We start from the raw sequence: 15,193 nt of genomic DNA, 5'->3' as shown, positions 1-15,193 counted from the left end.
TTTTGGAGGCGCCATTTTGAATTTTGAGAAAATAAAAATTTCTTATAATCACCAAATGAAAGGGCAGACATTTTGGACGCGATATTTTGTCATTTCAAATTAGTTTTAATGAAAAAAAAACCCAAGAAATCCTTCTTTTTTTTTGTTTAAATGATCATAACTTTTTATCCTTAAGTCAAAAGTTAAATTTTCTAGCAGATTCCGAAAGAGGACTAAAAAATACATAAGAAATACCTATTGCCAATTTTTTTTAGTCCAGGAATTTTGAGAATGGCGAGAGCAAATGAGGAGGAAAAAAAACGGACTTCTCGGACGAAATGGGTTAAGAGACCTTTTAGAAACAAACCTCTAGTTCGAGGTTGTTTCCGTTTTGAGTTTATTACTGAGTTTTAATTCGAGTTGTGATTTTTGAAGTGAGATTATTTAAAGAGTATTAGAGTTTTGAGTATTTTAAAGAGTGAATAATTGTAGTTTTGAAAAAGCGAATTTAATTTTGAATTTGATTTAAAGGATATACGAATGAGTTTTTGAGAATCACTTAGTTTTGAAATTGAGAATGAAAATTAAATAGTAAATGAGAAAATAAAGTTTATAGCATATACTGAGTTTTGAGATTGTTTTAATAATTATTTGAAAAAAAGAGAATATAATATAACTAAAATAAATTGAAGAATTAATTTAATACTTAAAATGAGATACGTCGATTATTTTGAAGGATATCAATCTGAGGAAATTCCAGAGGTAAATATACGTAAGAGTTCAGAGACTCTTAACATAACACACACAACATTATTACACATACATTCATTCACACGTAAATTGTATTAGAATACAGAATACTGTAATATTGTACTATTTGAGTTGTTATACAATATATATTTATATACAATTAATTAAATATTTGTTTGATCTTTTATTTCAAATATTCCTAACCAATTGTTCTGATTAATATGGGATCTCAACCAACTCACTGAATAATAGTGAGGTAAGGAAGGGATCCACTACCTATACAATATAATTTGTCCGAAGGGCAACGTATGTTAAAGTACCAAGGTCTTTTAGAGTTTTAGAAAATATCATTCTTTGATTGATATTGAATAATTTTCTAATTTTCAAAATTCATCTTTAACAATAACATCATCCCAATGTTACGCAAGTACGTAACGTATTTTTTTTAAAAAAATTGTTTGTCCTAAAATGAAATTCAAAATTAATTAATTCCATTCATTTTATTTTTATAATATTTAGAATTACAAAGGCACCAAAAACTGCTGTAAAATGAGTACGTCAGCAGCTGATTATCGCGCGAAAATGAACTCGGGCCTCGACAGTAAATTATTTTTTTTCTGCCTGAAAATATAATTCCAGCAACCTAAAATTATTTTATTATGATTTCAATAATTTTCAGGAAATGCTCAACATATATTTTAATTATAATTTATATAATTTTCTCCTCTCAATTGTATGTATGTATTATTATTATTATTGCTGCTATCTGTGTGTAGATAAATATATTATGCTAGTATAATTATTGTTATACAGAAGTACCTAATTAAAAAAAAAATTATTATTGAGAGATTTAAAAAAAAAAATTAAAGTATTCGAAATTAAAATAATGTCTTCGCATCGACGGGTGGGGGCCACCGCTGAACGCGTTCAGTGAAAGCTCCCCGCGCATCCCTCGGCATTGCGCGAGAGAGAAAGAAGATATGCTATACATAGGAATCTTTCTCTCTCTGATACATTATTGATGCGTTCTCTCTCAACCGCATAGTGTTCTCGCTTGGATTCCCTATAGAGCGTGCGTCTCTTTCCACCTAGCAGCCGTACTAAGAGAAAAGGAGATACATTGTACCAACGAATCTTTCTCTCTTAGACTAACGTTCTCCAGATAAAAATATGGAAGCTAATGATTACAAATAACGACAATAAGTGTTTTACTCATGTATGGTTCGCTATTATTGCTTACGGGTCTTAAATGAGTATAGATAGGCGTAGAAACCACATTAGAAATTGGACTTCTCACGAATTATGGGAAATGATAGTTAAAACAAATCTACGCGATGAGCTTTTTCCTTGAACGTAATTCTTCAGTTTCCGATCCTTTCTTACTTCACCCCTTTTTATTACGTATTCTGGGCCTAACAATCTTACATGCCCACGACAACACAACATCAATGTTGTAATTGTCGCAAATGAAAAAGGGGTAAAAATACCCAAAATCAAAACATTTTCCAACAAGGAAAATTCATAAAATAAATCCAAAAAAATAAAAGAAAAACAACAAGTCTTTCAATAATAATTTATGCTTGATTTTTATTAAGTGCATATTATTATATTTGGCTATATCTGTTAACAGAAAACGAAAACTCAGCATTATTGGCATAGTAACAGGCCCAGAGCTCACGCCTTATTCACGTGTTAAAAACCCTTAGTCCACAAAATTTTCCCACCTGAAGTCTCTAAACGTTCATATAAAAGAGCATCGCGGAAATCAATTAATTGCTGTACAACTCTCATTCCCGAGTCAGCTCTGAAATTTTTCAGAGGCATAAAAACGATTTTGAGACGCCGGGACTAAGCCCGTCCGTGAGTCGGATTTTCAATTTTTACAATCCACTACATAGATAGTGATTAAAATTGGACGGACGAAAAGTTAAAGTAAATACTTCACGCCGACGAAGTCCAACGGAAGTCGTCTTTAATAAGAATCCAGTAATTTGAATAAAATCAAATTATTGAATTTTTGTCTTTTTGACCGGCCAGTCCGCACGTGTGGTGCCTGCGCTGTTTAGATTCGGTGGACCCGTGAGTGCAATTTCGTGCGCTACCAATAGACATTTTCGCGCTTTGATAAGTGTGCATATTTTTCCGCCCGTCGGATAGCAGCTCGACGCCTCGCCCTCGTTAGCTTGCGACGGTATAATAAGCAGTATAGTAAGTCTTTAAAAAAAAACATGTATCGTTCCTTCTCCTTATCTTACTGTATCATTTCTATATTTTAAATTCAAGATTTCTTTTTATAAAATAAATGTATAAAAGGGTCTTAATTGTTTTATTGTGTTTTATCCCTTAAAATTCAATTTTCGAATAACGTAACTTGGCAGTTTTCTTCTAAAAAAGGATACACGATCCCATAAAATAAACGGAATTTTTTTTAATTTCGGCAGCTTGCTGCCTCCAGGACATAGGAAATAGTAATTTTATAATTAATATTTTTTCGGTTCGTAACACCCAAAAGTTTTAAAATTCACAAGCGCACTTGATCACTTCATGAAATGAACTGATTTGTATCAGCACAAAGACATTGACACTGGGTCCTATACTGTAGCAGTGCTTAGAAGAGTCACCAAGTAGACACAATATTTAGATTATATATCGATATACAAAGTATAAGGAATGCTGTGGTCCAGACCATAAGTTTTCGGGGACGAAAACGGAAAAATCCGCGGTGGATTGTTACGAACTATCGTAACGAAATTATAAATTAAAGATAAATAAAATGATAATAAATAATTTTCAAGAATAATTAAAAATTATTTAAGAATAAAATCTCCAAGTCGATGCCACAATGTACATAGGCATGTAATTTGAATCCCCGATAATCGCGCGCGTTGAGTGATACTCCATATATACAGACTTATATTATCGTTGCTTCTAAAAATGTATCTATGGCTATGATATTAGAATATAACTTTGTTAAACTGTTATATTATAATATATTATTTTATTCTATCTTATGTTATATTATTATATATTATTATTTATACTGTATTATATTATGCTATATTATAAATTATATTAATTATCTAATACCAATATTCAAGCTTGAATATTATAAATATATGCATGGAAAATATAATATAGTGTACTTACCTTATATAAAGATACTAAAATATTATTATTATAAATAAAACAATTATACTTTACTCATTTTTATTAATAATTTACAGTAATTAATTAATTAATAATATGCAAATTATTGTAAATTCATGATTTTTCTTTTACTATTATAATAATGATAAATCGTATTATTATCACTGTTATTAACATTTACTAAAATTAATATTAATAATTAATCATAATTATTATTATAAACAATTGGATATATTACCAATACTATTTTCCTACTTATTAGAATCATCTTTATCAAATATTATTTCAAAGAATATGCATTCTATTTGCACGTATGCGTGTGCATTTTTTTTATTGTGTACGTATGTGCATAGTATGCCGAGGTGACACGGATAGATATGTGTATGTATTGTGTGGGATATTTTTAAGCATATAATAATAAATAATAATAATATGGTGATTATATTGCAATTATTATATTTAAGAAGAATGTATTATTTTAAGAAGGGAGGAGAATCGCATACGTAAATTCTATCTATCTTTCTCTCTCTTACGCGTGCAGATGCAAAGAGTCTCGCAGCGTGGATGCGGTACACATAGACACAGACTCCCCATAGCCTTCGTAACGCATATGTCTGAGGCGCTCGAGGAGTATCGCGCGATGCATACACTGCCTTCCTTCCTCTATTCTTTTCCTTATCATACCTTCAAACTAAAAAAAAACAGGAAATGAAGATACAATAATTGTTGATAGCTTAAATTGGAACATGTCACATTTTCCAAGCACATATAAACTCGCAACAATTAAGATTTTATATTAAGAGGGTCAATTTTGTAAAAGAACAAAATGCACATAATAAAAAAAGAGAAGAAAATTTTTGAGACATGTATGTCATGCATATATGCATGTGTATTAATGTAAATGTACGTATGTATGTATAAAATGTATATGCATATATAAAAGGGAAAATAGTTTAATTTTTAATATGAAAATGATAATCTGTGCAGAACTATGACCGCTCTGTAATTGAACAAAGGTTGTGAGTTATGCTTTATTAAAATCAACATATACACTTACACATATGGAGATGTGCAGTTCCAATAGTGTCAACTGAGAAAATAAGAACAAGAATCATGGGTTCTGAGAATATTGATGGACAATGATCTAAGCTTCCTTATCCATACCCCTGAAACCCCTAGAATCCTTCTACTCCTGATTGACTAATCCCACTAAGTGCATCTTGCGATGCTCTTTATAAGCAGAAGTTCATAGGGCCTCATTGCCTATTCGTCTTTAGTCAATCACATAGTACGTGTTTTGTTATTTCTCTAACAAGTGAACTTAGAGTTTAAACCGTGGAGAAAGCTCAATAATATACCTGCTGAATCACGATAGATTTTCGTTGAGCTAGGTAAATTAACAGCAGTGCTTAAATTTCTAAAATTAAAATTGTTGAATCACGATAGATTTTCGTTGAGCCAATTTTTAATTTTAAGAATGAAGCCCTTCTGCGAGCTGGCTCCAATTTATGTTCTATTTTCTTTGGGCGGACGTAAAATTAAATCGAACCTTGAACCGGCTGAGTTCCAATCGGTTGATCAGTACAGTGAAAAATTATTTAATAAATTATTCCACAATTTATTAAATAATTTTTTGTTCTTAAAACAGGCCAGTTTGTACGTATTGTACCTGCGCCGCTTGTGTCTGATAGGGTACCGGTACCGCGTTTCGAGACGCGGAAATACGCATAACACCTTTCTTTCGTTTTGCCCGTTGATTGTGTGACGAGATCGCGAGAATTTTCCCTTTTCAACAGCTCTCTCGACGGTAGTGTGTAAGAGAAATCTAGCCGTAAGTAAGAAAAACTTGTATCGTTCCAAAAAAAAAACTTCTCTTTACAAAAGAAAGCATATAATGTGTAATTTTTGCAATTTTTACTTTGATTTTTAATAAATTTTTTAAACTAAAAATCCAATTGTTCTATTCAATCAAATAGACCTTTTATTTGTGGTGTCAAAAATAGTGTGGATTTTCATCTCAAAGCTAAGAAACATTATTTACGATCTAAAGATTAAATTGGCAGTTTCGTCTTCTATCGGCGAATTAATTAATCGAACCCACATAAAAAATAAACATTATTATGTTAAATGTCCATTTTGACTTTTAATGGCAACTTGTTTCCTCCGGCGAATAGAAAATTTTAAATAATTGTTTAAAATTATTATAATGAAATAATTAATTTTTCTCGTTCGACACCTGAAGCATAGTTCTTATTAGTTATAAAATTGTTTATTTAATTTTTTTATGCAAAATGAAATAACAAGAAATTTTTTAAGACACAGTTTCGTCGTAATTTTTTCCATAGAATCGAATGGCGTCATTAGATTTCAAGATTTTTGTTGATCTCAAGTAACTGTTTAAACAATTGAATTTTTAAAATATTGCTTCCTCATGGAGGAAGTATTGTTTTCGCGAAATTTTTCGAACTCATTTTTTTGACATATCTTTATGTTTTTTGACCTCAGGAATCCAAAAATGACATTTTTAGAAAATGTCATTCCGTATGTGTGTGTGTGTGTGTATATACATTACATTTTCATAAATATCTCAAATTCTATAAGAGCTTTAGGGCTGAATTTTTTTTTAAATTGTAGATCTCACTTGGGGACATAAAATGAGAAAACTTTGGGACAAATTAATACATATTAACTATATTTTTTTTGACTTTTAAAATTTTTGAAAAATCGTTTTTTGCCCATAACTTGAAACACATGTTTTGAAAGTTGGGATGTTTTTACTTAATTTTGTAGAGTTTTTTAAGACGCATTTTTTGAGCTATTGACGAACAATCTGCTATCATTTTATCCAAAGTTATTGACATTTTAAAAATCATAAAAAATCGTTTTTTCCTTATAACTTTAAAAAAATGTTATGACACCTACAGTTTTCTTAGTCTCATTTTGTAGAGATTTTCAAGACGCATCTTTTGACCTATTAACGAACATTTTACGATTACTTTATCCAAAGTTATTGACATTTTAAGAATAAATAATATTGATAAAAACCTGTTTGCATTTTTTGTTCAAAAATCTTTATGTATCTGTAAAATCATTATAATTAGATTAAAAAGCTTTTTCTTGGTGATAAACTTTTTTTAATTTTTATGCAAAACATATTTTGCGATCGTAAACTGATCGCAAAATATCTCCATGAGGAAGCAAAGTGTTCATGGAATGAACACAAAAATACATACTTCAACTTGGCAGCGGTTTTTTCTATGGAAAATTATGTTATTTTTTCCGAGTACTAAATTCATACCAAGTTTCATTAAAATCGGAGATTATCACTTCCGTAGGTTTACTTGTAAGACGCGAAGACATTGTTTTTGTATGTAGAAAAGTCGAAACAATTTCATACAATTCTAATTTAGTGGCTTATGAAATAATTATTAACAAAGAATTTGTTTCCGTCAATCCGGAAAACTTAGTGAAGCATGAAGTTTTTTATGCCCGGAAATCGGAAGGTAAACTTTTTGTTACAGTGAAAAATTGTTTTCGTAATCTATATTAGATGCTTTAGGAACAATTCAAGAGTGTTTTACCAAATTTTAATTTTATTCTAAATTAAAATATATTAAAAGGATTAAGTGAAAAAAATTTTATAACTAAATTTTTCTGAATTGAAATTGAATATAGATTCACTTGTTAATCATTTTCCTATCTACGTAATTAAAATAAGTTATAGACTGGCTTAAAGTATTTTAAAAATAGTTACATTTCACTAGTACAGAAAGTTGTATGTTTGACAACTTTTTCTAATAAGTAGAATAAAAGTTTCACGTTTTCATATTAAAAATTTAAAACAAATGTTAAAGTTAAGAAACTTTGATAAGAATGTTTTTTTTCTAAAAGTAGTTTGGATTTGAAAACTGTTTTAAAAAAGCCTTTATATTTTTATTTGGAATTAATAATAAGCATGAATTTCTTTTAATGTATTATCTATTTCTGTTCAACATTTTTAATTCCTCAATAAGGTATGTAACAAATAAAATTATTATTCCTTTCTATGACAGCTGTAACTGAAACATAACGGGTCCTTTACGCTTTATGCTAACGTGATTTCACCCTTAAAGGCCTAAGCACAACTAAGTTGGATACACAAGAAGACAAGAACAGAATATTGTAGAAATTTCTCGTAAAAAGTGTACTTTCAGGTGTAACTTTTCGAGTTTCAGCATTTTGACAGTTTTGAGTATTTGAGATTCGATATTTTGACGGAGTTTCCATTTCTTACCGATGAATGAAAATGCAGACGAATCATAATTTATGCAATAAAGAGGTGATTTAGGTTACATTTTACATTATAACAGTGTCACGTCACCGTAACTTTTACATTCATAATTATAAGACCCCTGCGTTTTGTATCCTTCTACGTTCATATATTGTATTTCTAAAAATATATAATTGGAAGCGAGAAACTCAGTATTTCCTTAAAAGGGCATAAACGAGTGTCCCTTTCCTACAGCTGCGATTTGACACGAAGGCGCTCTGTTTCTAATATACTCATGTACTACCCCTGTAGTGTTTCTCGCTTACACCTGCGATTCCGTGACAGAGATATGCTCTTTCTAAATTCTATATTATAATCAGACAAACCCTCTTTTAAAAAGAGAGAGATAGAACTAGCAACACAAGACAATAACATTTTATAGTCTCTCTTACGAAAACTTGATATAAAAGGGCTACATTTTTACGGAGAGTTCAGTTCAGAACTTTTCATCATACACGTTACTTCTACTTCATATTTGGTACCAGTTCACAAACGAAATCTAGGACAAGCATTGTTTCTCTGCTCGATTTCATACTCAAGTTCGACTTAGAAGAATCTCTGTGTCAAGTGTTAAAAGTTTCTACGTCAAGAAAAGCTGATTCAAGTATTCAAGGATTTGACTTCCCATAATGTTTGGAAATCATTTTTTTTCCTTTTCTAGAAGAATTTAACTGTTTGTGTTTCATTACGGTCAACTGAACTCCGGACCTGTGGTCATCACCAAGGCCCGTCAACCTTCCTGTGAGCTCTTAAACTATATCTGGTACCAGAAGCAGTGGTCCTTTTTCATACATCTTACATTAAAATTTGTAGTAACCTTTACCTTCCTTTTTGCAGTGGAATGCTGACTTCCCCATATTTCAAGAATGGTTGCAAGAGGATACTCTCTCTCTCTCAAAGATCAATTTTATAACTCTAAATGTTTGTCTAAATAAATTTGTAACCTTGTAATTAAAAATCACTATTCTCTTTCTTTCCTGTACCATTAGCTCAGAGCCTTCTGCTCTGTAAATGAAACAGGAATTCACTGAATCACCGAGCGGCCATAAATAAAATAAAATATTATTTCGTTAGTTATTTCTCTATTTGAGACGTAACAACAGCATTATTAAACAATATCCAGTACGCATGTTATTAAAACAGTTATGAAACATATTTATTTTAAGTGGGAATTACGACAGCAGTAAAAGATTTCAAGTTAGTAAAAAAATCATCCCTAACCTATAAAATTATATTTAATTACAAATTCAGAGATTTCACAATGCAATTTGATCAAACACATAACACATTTAGTTAGCAACACGCGATTTATTTTTACTTCATGTAAATGTTACGTCTCAAATAGAGAAATAAGTAACGAAATAATATTTTATTTTATTTATGGCCGCTCGGTGATTCAGTGAATTCCTGTTTCATTTACAGAGCAGAAGGCTCTGAGCTAAGGGTACAGGGAAGAAAGAGAATAGTGATTTTTAATAACTAGGCTACAAATTTATTTAGACAAACATTTAGAGTTATAAAATTGATCTTTGAGAGAGAATATCCTGAAGCAACCGTTCTTGAAATAAGGGGAAGTCAGCATTCCACTTGAAAATTTAGATGTAAGTTGTATGAAAAGGACATTCTTCACAAAAGGAAGAATAGATGATTTCCAAATATTATTCGAAAGTCAAAGCCTTGAATACTTGGATGAGTTCTTCTTGACGTAGAAACTTTTAATACTTGACAAAGAGATTCTTCTAAGTTCAACTTGAGTATAAAATTGGGGAGAGTACTTCTGCAAGATTCTGTACTGATGTTACGGGTTTCGAGACAATTGTAGTAGACAAATGTAGTCCTTTTATACTGAATTTTCGTAAGAAAATAGACATAATTTTATTGTCCTGTGTTGCTTTTCCACCCTAATATTTGAAGCCAAAAGGTGAGACCTTCTCTCTCAGTTGAACGTTAAAAGAGGGGTTTGTACGGTTCGTCTGATTTTAGCACATAGGGAAAATTAGAAAGAGAGCATTTTTGTTTCGTAATCGTAGCGTTTATGCTCTTTTATTGTAATAAAAGGTTTCTCGCTTCTATTTGTATATTTTTAGAAATACAGTATATGAACGTAGGAGGATACAAAACGCAGGGGTGTTTTATATATAAAAGAAAAGATGTTTAGTTGCGCAACAAAAGAGCGGAAGTTTTACATTTAAGAGACAACTGTTTATATCCGTAACAAAAGCACGAGTGTTTGATGCAGAAAAACGCATCTCGGTATTGATTAAAGAAAATAATTCTTATAATATGAATATTAAAGTTACGATGACGTGACATAAACAAGAGTTTTCCATATTTAAAATATGAGTAAATTTGGAAACATTTTCTTCTCCCCATAAGAATAACATTGTGTCGTCTGTTTGTTTTCCCTCTAGCTATCTGGCAACCCTGCTGACAATTTAAAAAATTCTGGGAGAGTGAAACCTGCTTTAAGTATAGATATGTGTTTATGCAGGTAAATTGTTTTTAAATAAATATTACGAGAAATTTCTGTTGTTTCTCACGTTTAATTGATTAAAAAAGTACTTCTGAAAGGCAACATTGCACCTGAATTATGTAAATAATAATTCGTCAAATTACGAGTAAGTAACCATCATCCATTTTGAATATCAATTGATTTCGTTTATCAGTATCAAACTTTGATACCGATTATATGGATCTTTTCTCAAAATGATCCACTTAAATGGGATCAAATTGATACCACTTATAGGTGTCAAAACGTTGCATAATTGATCTAATTTTTTGGTATCATTTACATACCTTCAGAAAAACTGTGAACAGTTGGCCCAACGCTGAGTTGGGACAACGGTTGGCATAACTCTGCATGCCATAGTTGGCTAGTAAAGTTGGCCCAATTATGGTTGTTTGAAAATAGTAGAGTTTGACAAACTTCGGCACGCGTAGTTTGGTCCCCCAGAGTTGGCCCAACTTTGAGCCAACCAACAAACTCTGGCAGCCAACCTTAATTCGCACCTGGGACAATATCAACTAAGCGCGTTCTTTGTGCAGGGGCGGCTCAACTTTGCACCTTACTAGATCTGACATAAGAAATTTTTACGCCCTGAAGTAAGAAAAAAAAATTAATATATACATTTTTAAATTTCTATACTTACGTTAGTTTTTTAAAAATTATAATACTAAATTATAGGGTCAGTTGGGGTAAATGGAGACAAGAATTGTTGGAGCTTCATTTACAGTTTTAAAATTAAGTTCAACGTCAATATTTTTAGCCTCAGATCACCTGCAAGAGGTTTTAAGTATTGCCAAGCTTTTATCTTGACAATTGGCAGCAAGATAAAAAAAGTTATCGCTCAATGCATAAAAACTTGAAAATCAAAGTCAAACTTTTTTTAGTATTTTGTCGAGCATTTCAAAGAAAACAGATTTAAAAATCAATTCGATTAATTATGACAAGCTGTCCCCATTTACCTTAAGTTTTCAAATTTTTGGGGTAAATGGGGACAGCTTGTCATTATTAACTAATTTAACAAAAATCAAAAATTTAAATGGATTTCTGTGATTGGATTCATAAGAAATAAGAAAAAAATTTGGTATGATTTTTAAGTCTGTTTTTTTCAAATGCGAGACAAAATACTGAAATAAAGAAAAAATAAAAAAATTTCAATTCGTACAACTATTATATATCTACCACAAATTTTTCTCGAAATTTTTCATCCCTTAATACAGTAATATACTCAAGGAAACTTTTTTCTTAAAACTTTCTTAGAAACTATGCTGTCCCCATTTACCACGAATTTTATGAAATTTTCTAAATTTTGGGGTAAACGGGGACAGTCAGTTTTATGCGTTTAAAGCTTATCTAAATTTTTTTCTGTTGCATAAAATTAATCCTGGGAATGTAAATAACAACTAAAAAAATAAATCCGTAAATATTACCTTTTAAAGGAACAAATTTACGTAATTTGTATGTATTTTTTTAATTAAGGGTTGTTTAAATAATGCTCTGTAAAAATTAATTAAAACAAGTTTTAATCGTTTATCTTGACTAATAATAGGGGAGGATGAAGTAAGGATAGTTAGATAAGACATTTTTGGATCTAGCAGCTAAAATTCAACAGGCATCGGAAAAACAATAGTATCCCAGGTGCGAATTTTGGTCGGCCGCCAGAGATGGTTGGTCGGCCCAACTAGGGCTGCACGAGAGTTGGCCGCCCTAGTTGGGCAAACCATGGTAAATATTGTCACCCAAAGGTGGCCCAACTATGGTTCCCATAGTTGTTCCGACTGTGGAGGATAATGGTCGGCATGACTTTGTCAGTCACAGTTGGTCCACCTCTGCTGAAGATGGTTGGACCAATTACGGTAGTCGATTAGATCGATGGTCGGTATATTGAGAATTGCAGAATTTCTTCTTAAAAGAAACTTATAAAAAGTTAAAAGAAAATTATAAAATGATTAATCGAAATCGAGTTATGAGAGGATACAGAAATACAGATTTCTAGCTAAATGTGAAAAGAAGAGAAACAGTGAAGTTAGCGAAGATTTATCAAAGCATCACGAAGATAAAACTTTATTGTCTTTTTACGAAACGTTCACTAATTGCAAGTATGTACTTATAAATATTTTATTTTATAACGCAATATATGAAGGTCGAATGGAGGTGTTCATTTCTGATTCATTTAATATTGATGAAGATTTAATGAAAAATAAATCGGAGACATTTTCTGGATGTTTAACGGATTATTTTCAAAATGCAACAGGAAATGATTATTATTATATTAATTTATGATAATTAAAATTTTAATTCTTATTTAAAATTTCTAAAAATACAGCCGGCATAGTCCCCCATAGTCAGGCCAACTGTGGCTGCCATAGTTGGGCCAACCATCGGGCACGACGGATGGCAGCCCTAGTTGGACCAACCTAAAAGCCATAGTTGGGCCAACTATGGGGGACAATGGTCGGCATGATTTAAGCAGCCACAGTTGGGCCAACCAAGTCGACCCTAGGTCGGTTGACGTTATCAATTCGCTAGTTGACCCGTCCTCTGGCTGCCCAAGGTGGGCCGACTGAGCACATAGTTGGCCCAACTTGGGGCCGACCGTCAACTCGCACCTCGGATCGTTCGAAAGCCTGTTTATTTAGCTACAATTTTGTAATAGATTATTTTGTTGTGTATTGCAATAATCAAAAACAGACATTAAATTTGGGGTTTTTTAAATTTCATTGGATAAAAGCACCTCAAAACACTTCAAAGCACTACCAAAAAAATTTTTTGGACATAAATAAATATTTAAAACAGTTAATATCTGAAACAGTGTTTTAAACAGAACTGAGACGTTTTAGAAAAAACATGATTTTCACAAATAATCACGTAGCTTCCACAAATAGTATCACATCAAGATCAAATATTTCTTGACGTCTTTTGATGTTAAAACAAGTATATATGATGAATGGTGCCCTTTTTGAACAAGCCGTGTAGGCAATAGAGCCACTAACTATCATTGCCCTTAACTATCCTTGCCTCATCCTCCCCTTTTATACATTTCACTCAATGTCATCAATTTCTTAATTAGGAACTGAAATCATTAAAATTGTTTATAAAAATTGTTTTAACAATTAAAAATAATTAGTTTATAATAACTATTGAACTGGTAATTTCTTTTGTATCTCAAATACAACAAAACGTAAAGATTTCATGGAATAAGCAAGTCAATTTTCGACCAATCATCTTCAAGTATATGTTTATAAAATTGAATATACTCATCCAGAACACGCTTATTTTTTAATTTCTTTATAAAAAAAATTTTTTTTTATAGGAAATGAAAAGTTTCAAAATTGTAAAAATTATTTTCAAAAAGTTTGGAATTTCATCAGTAATTTAAAAAAAAGAAAAACGAATTTCGTCAATTTTTATCAAAGTTGTGCAATTGTTTATAAAAAAAACAAATGGATATTTTTCAATAAAATTTAGGGTATGTTTTTAACTATATTATAACTATATTTTTGTGAAGTTTCGATAAAAAATTCCGACCTTTGGCAAATCGGGGGTCACTTCAGGAATTCTCACCCCTGTGTAATTTTATACTTCATTAAAATCATACCTGTTCCATCCTACCATAGGTAATATAGCCCAAAGTAGTCCAAAAAGCCATATGATGACAATTTGAATCAATGCTCTGGATACTGTAAGTGGTGTGCCTGCCATGCCCTTTAAATTAATATCATTAAAAATTGTATTGTTTCAAAATACTGGTTTCCAAAAAGTGACCGAGTAGCTAAAAGAAGATAAATAAGGGATTTTAAAATAATTGATTTTGATGTATTAAATGTAAATAAGATTTTAAATTTTAATCACTCACAGTATTTTCTAATTTACAATTTTTTGAGGCATCTGAAAAATATGTGACGCACGGCGAGAGTCGCACGCGTGACGTTGAAATGCATATTCAGTGCATTTAATTTATTTTTAAAAAATTTATTTAATTTTTAAATTGTAGTATTCAAAAATCTATTTAATTGATAAAAATGCGTAAATATAAAATAATAGGTACTTTTTATTTTACACTATTATTATTTTATTTTTCACTATTATAAAAGTTTATGTATGCATACAAATTTTAACTTACCTATAAAACATACAACTATAAATGAATCATATAATATCTTTCCAATATTTATAGAATCAATATAGCTTCTGACATCGAACAATATATCAAATTTGTACACGGAATTTGTCTAAAGGCGCTTGTATACCTCACCCATCCCGAGTATACTTGCGTCGTGTATCATTGGAGTAAAAGAGACGGAAATATCTTTTTGTCTCTTTTACTCCAATGGTACACGACAGAAGTATACTCGGGATCGGTGAGGTATACAAGCGCCTTAAAATAATCGGAAAGATGGAAAACAATAACATGCGAGACTTGCCACCGAGACTTGTCTGATGGTGGTGCTACCGAGCTACGCGTAGCTTCTACGCAATATACACGACAAGACGCAAAAAATTGA

At 31.1% G+C, this 15,193-nt stretch overlaps 1 protein-coding gene across 6 annotated transcripts in view; it reads right to left on the bottom strand.

The window, feature by feature from the left end:
- Positions 1–15,193, bottom strand: part of LOC127290350 (rhodopsin-like) — a 699,229-nt gene that overhangs the window by 315,226 nt on the left and 368,810 nt on the right. The window contains exon 6 of one of the 6 annotated variants that reach the window (XM_051318852.1): positions 14,287–14,393. The exons of the other annotated variants lie outside the window; for them this stretch is intronic. Within the exon in view, the coding sequence (XP_051174809.1) occupies positions 14,287–14,393 (107 nt within the window). The remainder of the gene's footprint in view (positions 1–14,286; positions 14,394–15,193) is intronic. 6 annotated transcript variants of the gene reach the window in all.

This window comes from Leptopilina boulardi, unplaced genomic scaffold (assembly GCF_019393585.1).
Source record: "Leptopilina boulardi isolate dan_hultmark-lab unplaced genomic scaffold, ZJU_Lbou_2.1 LbouV2_60, whole genome shotgun sequence".
NCBI classification, from domain to species: domain Eukaryota; kingdom Metazoa; phylum Arthropoda; class Insecta; order Hymenoptera; family Figitidae; genus Leptopilina; species Leptopilina boulardi.
This window is presented reverse-complemented; position numbering and strand designations above follow the sequence as displayed.